Raw genomic sequence first — 15273 nt, forward strand, 5'->3', positions numbered from 1 at the left:
TGCACATGATGGATGTAATTTTCTGCTCTGGCTGAGAACACTACTTTGACCTTTGAACTCCAGGCCTCAGATTGCAGTAGTGAGAAAAACTCTACAGTGGTATCAGCACTTCGTCAGGAGCTACATGAGGTTAAAGGTCAAGCAGAGGCTACTGAAGAGGAACTGAACAGATGTAAAGAAATCAGCCAAAGACTTCAGGAACAGATTCAGGTACAGAGATGTTCTGTATATTTCTATTGTGCATACTTAAATATCTGGGAATATGTCAATGATTAATGAGGCGAGTTTAACAGGAAATGTAAGATTCCTAATTATAAAGCAAACGTGTATGATTGTGTTTAATATTGTTTTGTGAAAGGAGCGAGAGATGACGATCGCTCTGTTGAAGGATCAGGTGCACAAGGTGAGTGTTCTCTACCTCATTTAATCACTTTTTATACCTTATTATACATTTATACATTACAAACACTCCCATCCCATTAGTGATGAACTCTGAGCATAGATGACATGACTTTACAAGCTGTTCAACCTTTTAATCCTTAAACCTTTTGACATTTAGGCAACTGGTGACGTGGAGAGTTCTGAGCTGCTTCAGGAACTTCAGGAGGTCAAGCATGAAGCAGCAGCAATTAAAGAAGAGCTGAGCAGCTACATAGAACGGAGCCTCAAACTACAGGAGCAGATACAGGTACTTTACAGTATTTTATGCTTTACGGTAGGTTTACAGATCTTTACATGTCTGTACCACTTAAATCACTTACACATCACACTGTAGACTACTTTACAAATCACACTTCACCCTTTAGAATACTTTACAAATCACACTTTAGACTACTTTACAGAATACACTTTAGACTACTTTACAGAATACACTTTAGACTACTTTACAGAATACACTTTAGACTACTTTACAGAATACACTTTAGACTACTTTACAAATCACACTTTAGACTACTTTTCAGAATACACTTTAGACTACTTTACAGAATACACTTTAGACTACTTTACAGAATACACTTTAGACTACTTTACAGAATACACTTTAGACTACTTTACAGAACGCACTTTAGACTACTTTACAAATCACACTTTAGACTACTTTACAGAATACACTTTAGACTACTTTACAGAACGCACTTTACTCTTTAGACTACTATACAGAACACACTTTACACTTTGTCTTTAATTTATTTATTCATTTTCATATGGTTCATTTACATGTGATTCGTTTACGTATGATTCATTTTCATGTGATTCATTTTCATGAGATTCATATTCAAGTGATACATTTTCATGTGATTCATTTACGTTTGATTCATTTACATGTGATTCATTTACTAATTTGCTTCTCTTTAAATCCAGTTTTAGACTGTGATATTACAAAGGTCTTTCCAGATTATTACTTGCTACACTGTATGAGATAACCCCAGTAAAACTGCCTGAATTCTAGAATATAATTTGTTCACCATGTTAGGTTTAAATCCTCTAAAAACAGATTCGCAATTCAATAACATTACATCCTTCAAAGCATTGGCATGTTCTGCTTACTCTCACAATCCTCCAAACACCCACACACCCAATGTCTCCATAAAATATATGAGACAGCAGTGTATCCTACAGAAACCGAACGTTGTCCACAATGTGAAAACAACTCGGAGAGTTAGCTGAACTAACCAACAAAATTACCAAGACTGATAAACAGTCTGCACACAATAATAAATATAATGTCCTAACCCTTTAAAGACTTGTAACAAATAATATAACAGTGTAGCACGTAAAGCCGAGGAGATAACACTAATAAAATTAAATAAACAGAAACTCTAACCCGGTCAGAGCATCAAAACAGACAAGCACATTAATACAGAAGTAAATTTTAAGAGGGGTAAGTCCACAAAATCTAGGTGGAGTAATGCATCGACAATATCTTCAATAAGAATCCGAATTCTGTAGAGCTGGAAGGCCGAGTGCAAAAAATAAAAATAAAAGAAGAGCAAAAAAGCCTCCGCTGTGTAGGTGATGCAGTTCACCCCGATATCAAGAGTTTAACGTAGTCTCCTGCTTCCTCCGCTGAAATAAAGTCCTTCTGGACACCGTTATATGTAATGCAAAGCCGAGCTGGGTGAAGTATTCCATAGCGAGCGCCCTCAATACCACGAAGTTGACGCCGAACCTCGTTAAACGTGGCCCGGGCCCGGGCGGTCTTGGCTGTGTAGTCAGGGAAAACGGAGATGGTCAAATCCCTCACTTTAATCCGCTGGAGCTCTCTCGCACGGGTAAAATATCAACACAGTCACTGTGAAAGTGGAATCTGCACACAATAACTCGTGGTCGTTCACCAGGCTTGGGCTTCGGCTGAAGGGTCCAGTGGGACCGGTCCAGAACCGGCTCCTTCTCCAGACCAAACGCCTCTTTTAACAAGGCCGCTACAGCAGCGGTTGTACAGGTGTCAGCGCCCTCTGGAACTCCCACTATCCTAATGTTATTGCGCCGTGACCTCGACTCCAAATCCTCACATTTATTCTCTAATTGAGTCACGGTCGCAGTGAGAAACTCGATAGTAGTCTTCATATGAACTATGTCATCGGTGCAGCCGGCGAGAGCGTGCTCCATTTCCCCAACAGAACCTTTCAGTGTTGATATGGTGGCTTTGGTAGCAACTTTATCACTAACCAGCTGTGTTTTCACGGCCTGCAGGTCAAGCTGGATAGTAGACAGCGCACCCCCGAGAGTCTCCTGGAGCTTCTGGAGCTCCTTTTTAAAAATATCGGCGATGTCCTTCCTCAGTAAAGCCAGCAGCTCAAGCCTGAGTACGGCGAAGTCAGGGTCACCGCTCGGCGATGTGGATACAGGGGGAGAAGGAGGCTCGCTCGCGACGCGCACACTTGGCCTCAGTCGTGTCTGAATGCTACCACGGGTTTTCGTGCTCTGTCCAGACATTTTAACGTGCCAAAAAGTTAAAATTGCAAACAAGGAAACAGAGTAGAATAAGTCAAAATATATTGTATGACCGAAAAGCGCAAATTAATTACAATTTTAATCGAAATCAGCAGGAGCCTCCAACTTCGTGTCCTACTCCATCGAATTCCGAATTTCACACTTTACACTTTAAACTACTTTACAAAGCACACTTTACTCTTTAGACATCTTTACATATCACACTTTAGACTACTATACAGAATACACTTTAGACTACTTTAAAGAAGACACTTTAGACTACTTTACAGAGCACACTACTATTTAGGCTACTTTACAGAGCACACTTTACTCTTTAGACATCTTTACATATCACACTTTAGACTACTATACAGAATACACTTTAGACTACTTTAAAGAAGACACTTTAGACTACTTTAAAGAAGACACTTTAGACTACTTTACATAGCACACTTTAGACTACTTTACAGAGCACTCTTTATTCTTTAGACTACTTTACAAAGCACACTTTAGACTACTTTACATAGCACACTTTAAACTACTTTACAAAGCACACTTTAAACTACTTTACAAAGCACACTTTACTCTTTAGACATCTTTACATATCACACTTTAGACTACTATACAGAATACACTTTAGACTACTTTAAAGAAGACACTTTAGACTACTTTAAAGAAGACACTTTAGACTACTTTACATAGCACACTTTAGACTACTTTACAGAGCACTCTTTATTCTTTAGACTACTTTACAAATCACACGTTACACCACTTACAGTTATGATTTCTAAAACTAATTTTACACTTTAGAGTACTTTAAAGGAACTTAGGAATGTTTTAGACCATTTGCACTTTACACTTCAGACCACTTTACACAATTCACTTTATACTTTAACCACTTTAAACCATTTGTACTTTACATTTCAGACCACATTTCTATCGTACACCTCACACAACTCAGTTTACACTTTACAAAATTCACTTTACACAAGTTAAAGAATTTAGAACAATATCCTTCAGACCACTTTAAGCCATGTGTACTGAACACTGTAGATCACTATTCCACTTCTGTGTTACACTTTAGACCTGTTCAAACACCTTTTACACTTTAAACTACTTTAGTCTTGTAAATGTAAAATAAGTACAGTACAGACACTTTAGACAAAAGAGTCATTAAAATGAGTGTTTACTTGTAAAGTGAGTCTAAAGTATAAAGCAAGTTTACGGTTTAAATGAACTGTTTAGATTTTAGAATAATAATTTACACCACTTTTACATTGAGAACAATGTGCAGAACTTTACATACAGGTGTAAAGTTGTGGGTTCTACAAAGTGAATATTTCAAATATTTCCAACTGTAAGCTTTGCTAAAGGATAAAATGATGTAAAGTGGACACTTTTGAGGTTCTTTTTTTTATTATAAAGGGGATTTTTATTGTAAAATGGTATGATGCGCAGGTTCGAGATGCAACTATAGCCCAGCTGATGGAGGAAATCCAGCAGCTCCGTACAGCTTTAACCAAGTCAGGAGAAGAGAAAGACCTAGCTTCCTCCAAGAAAAAAACCGGACGAGATCATACCGGAAAGGTCAAAGGTGGCAGCACAGCCAAAGACAAACAGTCTCTCTCCACGAAGAACTCCACTACTCCACCTTTGACTCCTTCGGCTAATGGCTCTACGAGTGTGTCCACCGTGGATGTGGGGACACAGGTGGAGGGGGCAGGGCCTGCGGTGGAGCTGGGGGCGGAGCTGGAGGAAGTGATCGGCGAGTACACGGAGCGGATCGGACAGATCCGGGATCTGCACGCGGCCGAGATCATGGACATGGAGAACAGGCACATTGCAGAGAGTGAGAGTCTGAAGAAGGAGAACCAGAGACTGGAACAAGAGTGTGACACGCTCAGAGATAGCATTAATAAACTCCGCCCCATACAGGTCAGGCTCCACCCCTTAGATTATGTATGTATACATTCATAATATTATGTGTGTGTGTGTGTGCGCGCGTGTCCTCTTGGTTCTGTTATCTGAGTGTTTGTGTGTGATTTCCTGTCCAGGTTGTGAGACCAGATCCCTCTGTGTCCTCCCCATTCAGAGACGGATACACAAGTGGTAAGTCATGCTTCAGCACCACACACTAACACTACATAGGGACACTAGTTAGGGAGCCTACTGTACACTTTTCCTTAATAAACACTACATAGGGACACTAGATAGGCAGCCTACTGTACATTAATAGAATGCTAACCCTAGATTCCTGTAGGTTAATATGTTCTAATGGGCCCTGGGGTCGTGCACTACACAGTTCAGATGACTCTTCAGTTTAGGGAGTAGGGATTTTGGACACAGCTAATAAGGTTAATGCTGTAAATGTGCGTTTTTAAAAGCGCTATATTAATACAGTACATTGAAATCATTTGCTGTGTGTGTGTGAGATAGACAGCAGCTCGGAGGTGGGCACGGAGTTCAGGAACACACCTGAAGGGGCACGGCCAGACGACACACACCTGCCCGACAAGATTAAGGTACATATGCGCGCACGCACACACACACACACACACACACACACACATACCTGCCTGACAAGATTAAGTTACATACTTAATGTAAAGCCATATCTATAGTGTGTGTGTGTGATTGTATGTGTGTTTGTGTGTGTGTGTGTGTGTGTGTGTGTGTGTGTGTGTGTGTGTGTGTGTGTGTAGGCGCTCCTCAGGGAGGTCCATCAGGAGGGAATGCAGGTTCTCTCTCTGTCTGAGCTGAGTGTGTGTGACGACTCCGCAGACCGCGGCAGCCTCTTAGCGCAGATCACGCACCTCCAGGCTCAGCTCACACAGCTGCAACAGGACACACACACCAACCAGCAACTGCCCCACACGCTGAGCATGACAGGTACACCCCCCCCCCACACACACACACTTGGGATGGAGAGGTAACATCACTACTACACTGAGTAAAATACGTGATTTCAGAGAAACAGACAGGAGAGAGAGACAGAGAGACGGAGGAGTGTGAGAGACTGAAGGCCGAGCTAGCACAGGTCAAACTGGAGCTGAAGACGTCACAGAAAACCCAACACACACACTTGAGAGAGCTCGATACACTCAGGTGAGACCCACACACACATACAGGTGTGTGTACAGCAGAGGATTCTCATCGTCATGCGTCTGTTTATATTTGTGTGTGTTTGTGCGGACCGACAGGGCCGAGGTGTGTGTGAAGGCATCTGAACTGGATGCAGCGAGTGACCGGCTGGCAGAGGAGCAGCGGCGGGCGAGAGAGCTGCAGTGGGAGGTGGAGAGAGAGAGGAGCAGGGCTGACCGGAGGGCTGAGGGAGAGAGGGAGGCGCTGGAGGTAAGTCATAGTTACAGGAAGTAGGAAGTGATTGCCTCATTAATAATCATTGCTAGTACCTGTGAGAGTGGGCGGAGTCATCATATAGAACCAAATGCCTGTGGTTTAGAGTCAGAACATGGCACTGGATCTCGCCCACTGTAGAAGGTGATTGTGCTCACCTGACCTCTGTCTGTCTGTCTGTCTAACTATCTTTAGGATGTGAGACTCGCTCTGGAGGAGGAGAGACAGGTTTCAGCACAGAGAGAAGCAGAACTCTCCAAATACATGGCCCTGGCTACACAACTGCAGGTACTGTGTGTGTGTGTGTGTGTGTGCACAAACCCGTGTGTATGCGTGTCTGTATGCTCAAACCTGTGTGTGTGTTTCAGGTCCAGTTAGAATCTCAGAACCGTCAGATAAATGAGCTGAGCTCTGACCTTCAGAAGGAGAAAGAGTTCAATGCTGAACTGCTTAAACACACACAACACCCCCTACAGGTCAGCGCAACACTCCACCCCAACACACACACACGCAAAAAAAACATTCGGATATGCTTACCTGAGCATAACCTGCCACATGAAACAGCTCAAGAATAACAGTAAGAGCTGCAAAAACATAATCACACCGGTATCATCCGGTGTCACCTAGAAGAGGATGGGTTCATTTCTGAGTCTGGTTCCTCTTGAAGTTTCTTCCTCACATCATCTCAGAATGTTTTTCCTTGCCATTATCACCTCTGGTTGGTCCTTAAGGGGCGGTCACACTACACTTTTCCTTCCATTGACTTCCATTCATACGCACACTCATGTCAGTAAGTTTCACATTTTGGCAAAGTTTAAGTTTGGTGAACTCTGACCTGCGAATTTGTATCACGTAAAACCGTGTGACCAATAGAAGATCGACACGTCTTCTTATTGAAGATATTGTCGTTGCATTACTCCACCTAGATTTTGTGGACTTACTCCTCTTAAAATTTACTTCTGTATTAATGTGCTTCTCTGTTTTGATGCTCTGACCGGGTTAGAGTTTCTGTTTATTTAATTTTATTAGTGTGATCTCCTCGGCTTTACGTGCTACACTGTTATATTATTTGTTACAAGTCTTTAAAGGGTTAGGACATTATATTTATTATTGTGTGCAGACTGTTTATCAGTCTTGGTAATTTTGTTGGTTAGTTCAGCTAACTCTCCGAGTTGTTTTCACATTGTGGACAACGTTCGGTTTCTGTAGGATACACTGCTGTCTCATTTGTTTATGGAGACTTTGGGTGTGTGGGAGTTTGGAGGATTGTGAGAGTAAGCAGAACATGCCAATGCTTTGAAGGATGTAATGTTATTTAATTGCGAATCTGTTTTTAGAGGATTTAAACCTAACATGGTGAACAAATTATATTCTAGAATTCAGGCAGTTTTACTGGGGTTATCTCATACAGTGTAGCAAGTAATAATCTGGAAAGACCTTTGTAATATCACAGTCTAAAACTGGATTTAAAGAGAAGCAAATTAGTAAATGAATCACATGTAAATGAATCAAACGTAAATGAATCACATGAAAATATATCACTTGAATATGAATCTCATGAAAATGAATCACATGTAAATGAACCATATGAAAATGAATAAATAAATTAAAGACAGAAGATCGACACGTCACACTGTGACCTCTTCAGAATATCCAGGAAGCACTGATTAGAGCGGGTGTCGCACCGCCCCGTATTATACAACACAGCTTTCGAAGAATATAAAATCAATATCAGAAGAGAGAGGGTGAACCCATAGCTTTCTCATTTGCAGACACATTCGTCACCGTCACAACAATAACACTGCTAACACGTCAGAATCCGTGATGGGTGTGGATTTTAAAAATGCAATGCCTTGGCATGTGAGCTCATATCCGGTTGACTCCCGTATTCACAGTGGTCTCTGAAGATATTTTGCATGCTGAAAGTTTCGTGTGACTGCCCTTTAGGGATAGATTTAAATTTATATACGGATTTCTGTAACACTGCTTTGTGGCAATGTCTGTCGTTAAAACTGGTTTATAAATACAATTTTATTGAATTGAACCATCATGACGGTGTTGCTGGCGTACGTGCTCAGCACAGCAGTAAGTCATGAACACAGGCTCAACATGGTAAAGTCTCCACTGCCTTAGAAGGATCTTACAGCAAGACAATGCCCTCAACAAGGACCTGTTTGTACAGGCTAGCATTCAGGCACATTCAGTGGCCATGTCAGGCACATGAAGAACTCCCTAAAGAGGAGTTTGTCAGAGGTACAGAACAGCACCATTGTCTCAAATGCCATTGAAAATCCACCTACAGTGCCATCCACTAATATTGGCACCCTTGGTAAATTTGATCTTTTGTAAAAAAAAAAAAAAAAATTCACAAAAATACTCTGCTCTCTTGGACATCAAACAATTGAGAACACAGCACAGGTTTATCGAAAAAAATCTGTTAAATATAGGTGTACAACAATTATTGCCACCCTTTTAGTCAATACTAAAAGCTCTCTTTGCCAAGATAACAGCTCTGAGTCTTCTCCTATAACGCTGATGAGGTTGGAGAATACATGGCGAGGGATCTGAGACCGTTCCTCCATACAGAATCTCTCCAGATCCTTCACATTTCGACGTCCACGCTGGTGGACTCTCCTCTTCAGTTCACCCCACAGGTTTTCTATGGGGTTCAGGTCAGGGGACTGGGATGGTCATGGCAGGACCTTGATTTTGTGGTCAGTAAACCATTTTTGTGTTGACTTTGATGATGTTTTGGATCATTGTCCTGGAAGATCCATTATCTGGAAGATCCAACCACGGCCCATTTGAAGCTTTCTGGCAGAGGCAGTCAGGTTTTCATTTAATATCTGTTGATATTTGATAGAGTCCATGATGCCATGTATCCTAACAAAATGTCCAGGTCCTCTGGCAGAAAAACAGCCCAAAACATTAAAGATCCACCTCCATATTTAACCGTGGGCATGAGGTACTTTTCCATATGGCTACCTCTCTGTGTGCTCCAAAACCTCCTCTGGTGTTTATTACCAAAAAGCTCTATTCTGGTTTCATCTGACCATAGAACCCGATCCCATTTGAAGGTCCAGTAGTGTCTGGCAGACTGAAGACGCTCGAGTTTGTTTTTGGATGAGAGTAGAGGCTTTTTTTTCTTGAAACCCTTCCAAACAGCTTGTGGTGATGTAGGTGACTTCAGATTGTAGTTTTGGAGACTTTCTGACCCCAAGACGCAACTAACATCTGCAGTTCTCCAGCTGTGATCCTTGGAGCTTTTTTGTCCACTCGAACCGTCGAGTGCGTTGAGACGATATAGACACACGTCCAATTCCAGGTCGATTCATAACATTTCCAGCTGACTGGAACTTCTTAATTATTGCCCTGATGGTGGAAATGGGCGTTTTCAATGCTTGTGCTCTTTTCTTATAGCCACGCCCCATTGTGTGAAGCTCAACAACCTTTTGCTGCACATCACAGCTATATTCCTTGTTCTTACCCATTGTTATGAATGACTAGGGGAATTTGGCCTGTGTTACCTCATATTTATACCCCTGTGTAACAGGAAGTCATGGTTGAACAATTTCCTGTTCCTAGTCACCCAGGTGTAAAAAAAAAAAAAAAAAAAAAAAAATTTAAATATCAATGGGAATATACTTCAAATATTTTTTTCTCATATGAATTCATAGGTGTGCCAGTAATTATTGCACACCTATATTTAACAAAGATTTTTCTTATAAACCTGTGTTGTGTTTGCAATTGTTTAATATCCATGAGAGTAGAGTATTTTTATGAATTATTTTAACAAAAGATCAAAAGGTTAAACAATAAAGACATTTTTTCACAGCCGCCTTTGCTCATATTTACCAAGGGTGCCAATATTAATGGAGAGCACTGTATACACAGCACACACTGTGGTGCACCAGGATTCATTATCAGGCTCACATGGTGTGTTAACAGTCTCTGCTACATGACTGAAACTGAAGTATGCTGTGTGTTTGTAGGTGGAGGATGGCATTCCCTCTGTAGCGGACAATGTGCTCCAATCTCTGCAGGCCCAGCTGAAGGAGAAGCAGGCCACCCTGGTGGAGCTGAGGGCACAAGCAGAGCAGAGGGTGCTGCAGGAGCTGGAGCAGAAGCAGAAGTGGCAGGATGAGAGGACACTCCTCCAGAGACGAATAGATGAGCTCCAGAGCCTGTTTCAGGGAGAGAGGGAGCGAGGGAAGGGCATAGAGAGAGAAAAAGAAAGGCTGGAGTGCAGAGTTGTGGAGCTGATGGAGAAGAGCAGCACCAACCTGAGTTCACCAAATGTACCACTTTCTGTCTAATTAGAGGTCTAATTTGGTGTCTGGTGTCTAGTAGTTATGTACTGAACTGTTGCTTTAACTGTGTGAGCAGGAGCGAATGGGTGACTGGATGTTGGAGCAGAAATCGAACAAAACCGTGCCTCTGGACTCCATCAGTATACCCTTCCTGAACACAGCAGGGGCAACAGATATCAAGGACATGGACAGCGCTATTGCAAAGCTACAGCAAATGTCCAGCCAAATCAACAGGTATGTGGAAAAAGCAGCCATAGATATAGTCAAGTCTGGAGGTCTGAGTGCTAAGGTCTAAGTGTACCTGCTGTCAAGTTCAGAAATCCCAAAAGTGGTCTAAAAAAGGTCTAAAAGTGATTGCACTATCAAATAATCCTGTTTCTCCCACTACCTTAGGCTTACTGTGGAGGGTGCTGACAGAGAGAGTTTCAGCTGGTTACAGAGGAACGTTCAGGATATTTTGTCATTCCTGCAGAAATTCTCCTCAGCACCCCCTGCTGGACCAGAGGTGAGACAAAGACACTTCTAGTGCAGGTACAGGGTAAGGACATTGGGATGAGGCAGGGGTACAGCTCAAATAACAACACACGGAAAACAAATTGAGTAGGAAAGGACACAGCCTGGTGTAACGACTTGGTATGCAAATCGGGTAATGACACAGGGATACAGATCAGGTATTGAAATGGGAGGGATATCAAGGTAATGATACGGGGGCGGGGGGGGGCCTGTCCTGAAAAAGAAAGAAACCACTGGTGTAATGAGCAACAGACACTGAATGGGTCGGCCAATGTGAACAACATCTGATGACAGAAACAGTGTGAGAGCTGTGAAGAAAAACCTAAAAACACCAGTCACTGACCTCACCAACAACGTCCACAGGACAGGGGTGAAGGTCTCACAATCCACTATTTGAAGAAATACAGAATGAGCCACAAATTTCTGGAACCAAGACGAACCTTTACCAAAGTGATGGAAAGGCCAAAGTTTGGAGAAAGAAAGGATCTGCTCATGATCCAAAACATACAAGTTCATCTGTGAAACATGGTGGAGGTAGTGTCATGGCTTGGGCTCGCATGGCTGCTTCTGGAACACTCTCACTAATCTTTATTGGCCTTAACCCAACTGATTAGCATTTCACTTCCTGAAGAGGAGACTGAAGGGAGAAACCCCCCGAAACCAACAACAACTGAAAGAGGCTGCATTAAAAACCTGGAAAAGCTTCACAGAAGTAAAAACAGTTTAGTGTCAGTTAGTCTCAGACTTGATGCAGTTATTAAAAGCAAGGGAAATGTAACTGAATATGAAGTGTTATTTACTTTGACTGTCTGTTCCAATACTTTTGCTCAACTAAAGATTGGGTGCTCTGCAACCAAAGGTGCCATGTTCTAAGCTCTAACACGTCTAGATGTAAATATCAAGACATGAAGCTGAAATTCTGATCCTATCGTCTCATGTTCATCTTTTGATCTCAAACTCGGATGTCTTCAGTGTAGCACAAAGACGGCAACTGGTCTCGCTGTTCCACTGGATTCGGAGGAGACATAGATCAGGGTAACGTCATGGGGGATGCAGATCAGAGTAAAGATACAGGGAGATTGGAGTAACAATGCAGCGGAGACAAAGCAAGTAACCACATGGAGATGCAGATCAGTAATAACACAGGGATGATGACAGGGCAACAACCTGGCGAACACGGACTGTGGCTGCAGATCCCATAAGCATACACGAGCACATAGATTGGAAAACTGTACTATATGATAGCTAATTTAACTTTCATGAGGGGATGATTCTCCAGTGTACGAAATAGGGACCAGGTAGACATTTGGGACATTTCAAGGTGCACATTTCTTATTCTGCTGTGTGTGTGTGTGTGTGTGTGTGTGTGTGTGTGTGTGTGATTAGAGTTTTGCCCTGACGACCGGTGGTTTCTCCAGCGTGTTAACCGAGCGGCTGCTGCGTCAGAATGCGGAGCTAACCGGCTACATCAGTCGTCTAACAGAGGAGAAGAACGAGCTGAGGAATCAAATTCTGAGACTAGAGGAGGAGCTGAGGAGACTGCGCCACCTTAAGGCCCATAGCGTCAGTGCAAGACATTTTATTATTCTTAAAAAATAATCTTTTGGTATAAATCTATGAAATAAAATCTAAAACAGGGTGTCTCAGGGGTTAAGGCATTGGACTACTGATGGGAAGTTAGTGAGTTCAAATCCCAGCACCAACCTGCCATTGTTGGGTCAGATAACTGATCAATTAAATCCTGACAAACCAGAAATGTTGCCTGTGTGTCTGTCTCACTCTCGCTCCCTGTCTCACTCTCTCCCCCTTTCTCACTCTCTCTCCCTGTCCCTCCCTGTCTCACTCTCTTCCTCGCTCTTTGCAGTCCCTCAGATCTGGCTCAGAGGTCCTGGAGGGTGTGTCGGAGGTGCAGAGGGAGTTGTGGATGAGAGAGAAGAGCAGGATGGAGAAATCCCTCCGTCAGGCAGAGGTGGAGATTTCACGCCTGCGGGCAGAGATTCGCTCTGACACGGTGCGAGACCTCAGCACGGTCGACGCCGACAATGCCACACTAAAGGTGATTGAATTATATGTTATTCGTATGAGATTAATATTAGCAGTACGTAAACATGAGGAAGAAATTACATTAGTTGATAATACTTACAGTGTAACTCCGCCCACTCCGTGCAGAGGATTTATGGAAAATACCTGCGCTCCGAGAGTTTTCGCAAAGCTCTGATCTACCAAAAGAAATACCTGCTGCTGCTGCTGGGGGGCTTTCAGGAGTGTGAGGAGGCTACACTCGCACTGATCGCCGGCATGACCGGCCCACATGTCTACACACACACCACCTTACTGGAGTGTGTAAGTCACCGGCACCGTGGATACACACGCTTCCGATCTGCTGCTCGCGTCTGCATCGCCATCTTCAGGTAAAACACTGAAACCAAGACATATCTACATGACCATTCCCTAAATCACACACCATGCTGCTTTCAGCCAATCAGAACACACCATGCTGCTCTCAACCAATCAGAACACATCCTACTGCTCTTACCCAATCAGATCACACTGTACTGCTCTCAACAATTGGAACACACTTACTTGACTCATTAGCTATGTTTGGATCCTCAGGATGCGTTTTCTGGTTCGGAGATGGCAGAAGGTGACGGGGGGATCAATCACCATCAGCAGGAATGGTGTAGGACAGAGCCCAGGTATCTCTCTCGCTCTCGCTCTCACACACACACACACACACACACACATACACACACAAGAGAATGATTACTGAAATCCTGGACTCCTCAGTAAGGCTGTAATACTCTTGTGTGTATGTGGCTCTAAAGCAGAAAGTATGCTTCACTTCTTACGCATACGCTTGGAATACAGCGTATAATACGTGTGATGCAAATTCCGTCATCAGCAGAATACGTGTGTACAGTACGCGATCCGCCCGATTTTTCTAACCGCAAGTACTTCATACACGCAGGTCACATATGCACATTTTTTTCTTTTGCATTATTTAGTTGTTCCACAAGGTGGCACCAGTGACCCAGGGCTGTTGATTCTTAACGTAGTTGAGAAAAATCAAATATATCAGAGGCTTTATACATTGTATGGCACAAAAGTATGTGCACTCCTGACCATCACACTCATATGTTGTTTTTTCCCAAACTGTTAGCACAAAGTCTGAAGCACATAGTTGTGTAGAACGTCTCTGTACGCTGTAGTAATAGTTTCCTTTCACTGGAACCAAGAATCCCAAAAACTGTTCCAGCGTGACACACAGTGCACAAAGCGAGCTCCATGAAGACGTGGTGTGTGAAGGTTGTCCTGCACAGAGCCCTGACCTCAACCCCACTGAACACCTTTAGGATGAACTGGAACTGGAGTCTCCTCACATCGACATCAGCACCTGACCTCAACCTCACTAATGCTCTTGTAGCTGAATGATCACTAATCCCCACAGCCACGCCCCAAAATCACACTCACAAATCCCCACAGCCACGCCCCAAAATCTAGTGTAAAGCCTTCCCAGAAGAGTGGAGCGCATTCTAACAGTAAAGAGGAATAAATCTGGAACGGAATGTTCAACGAGCACATATGGGTGTGATGGTCAGGTGTCCATAAACTTTTAGAAGAAGAAGAAGCCATTATACTGGCACCCTGTCCAGGGTGTACCCCGCCTTGTGCCCGATGCTCCCTGGGATAGGCTCCAGGTTTCCCCGTGACCCTGAAAAGAATTAAGCCGTATAGAAGATGGATGGATGGAGAAGCCATTATTTCTCACAAGTTACAGCACAGTGAAATTCTTTTCTTTGCATATTCTAGCTTGTTAGGTGGTTGGGGTCAGAGCACAGGGTCAGCCATGATAGCAGACCCCCAGGAGCAGAGAGGGTTCAGGGCATTGTTCAAGAGACCAACAGCTTGGCGATGCTGGGGCTTGAACCCCCGACCTTCTGATCAGAAACCCAGAGCCTTTACTGTAGATTCACCGCTGCCCTATATTTAGTGTTTATTTGTGGCATTTCACTATTCTACAGTCCTCATTCCTCAGGTTCTTCGATCCTCAATGTGTCCTTAAAATCCTCAGTTCAGCTATAAGACTCTAAGTGTGCTTCTGGAATCCTCTGTGTGGCTTGAGAATGTCCTAGTCTTCTTCCAGGATCTTCAGTACAGCTCT

The 15273-nt window shown here is 43.1% G+C and overlaps 1 protein-coding gene across 10 annotated transcripts in view; it reads left to right on the forward strand.

The window, feature by feature from the left end:
• akap9 (A kinase (PRKA) anchor protein 9) overlaps positions 1-15273 on the forward strand; it is a 91809-nt gene that overhangs the window by 72204 nt on the left and 4332 nt on the right. For 7 of the 10 annotated variants that reach the window (XM_053640872.1, XM_053640881.1, XM_053640877.1 and 4 more), the window contains 18 exons: positions 64-210; positions 359-403; positions 560-688; positions 4393-4869; positions 4989-5043; positions 5371-5456; positions 5637-5823; positions 5904-6039; positions 6135-6285; positions 6484-6576; positions 6657-6764; positions 10281-10586; positions 10675-10832; positions 10992-11103; positions 12498-12674; positions 12976-13167; positions 13257-13522; positions 13725-13807. In XM_053640872.1, coding sequence (XP_053496847.1) covers positions 64-210; positions 359-403; positions 560-688; positions 4393-4869; positions 4989-5043; positions 5371-5456; positions 5637-5823; positions 5904-6039; positions 6135-6285; positions 6484-6576; positions 6657-6764; positions 10281-10586; positions 10675-10832; positions 10992-11103; positions 12498-12674; positions 12976-13167; positions 13257-13522; positions 13725-13807 — 2908 coding nt within the window. The remainder of the gene's footprint in view (positions 1-63; positions 211-358; positions 404-559; positions 689-4392; positions 4870-4988; positions 5044-5370; positions 5457-5636; positions 5824-5903; positions 6040-6134; positions 6286-6483; positions 6577-6656; positions 6765-10280; positions 10587-10674; positions 10833-10991; positions 11104-12497; positions 12675-12975; positions 13168-13256; positions 13523-13724; positions 13808-15273) is intronic. The other 3 variants (XM_053640875.1, XM_053640882.1, XM_053640879.1) reach the window with 2 other exon arrangements.

Source organism: Ictalurus furcatus, chromosome 14, assembly GCF_023375685.1.
Source record: "Ictalurus furcatus strain D&B chromosome 14, Billie_1.0, whole genome shotgun sequence".
NCBI classification, from domain to species: domain Eukaryota; kingdom Metazoa; phylum Chordata; class Actinopteri; order Siluriformes; family Ictaluridae; genus Ictalurus; species Ictalurus furcatus.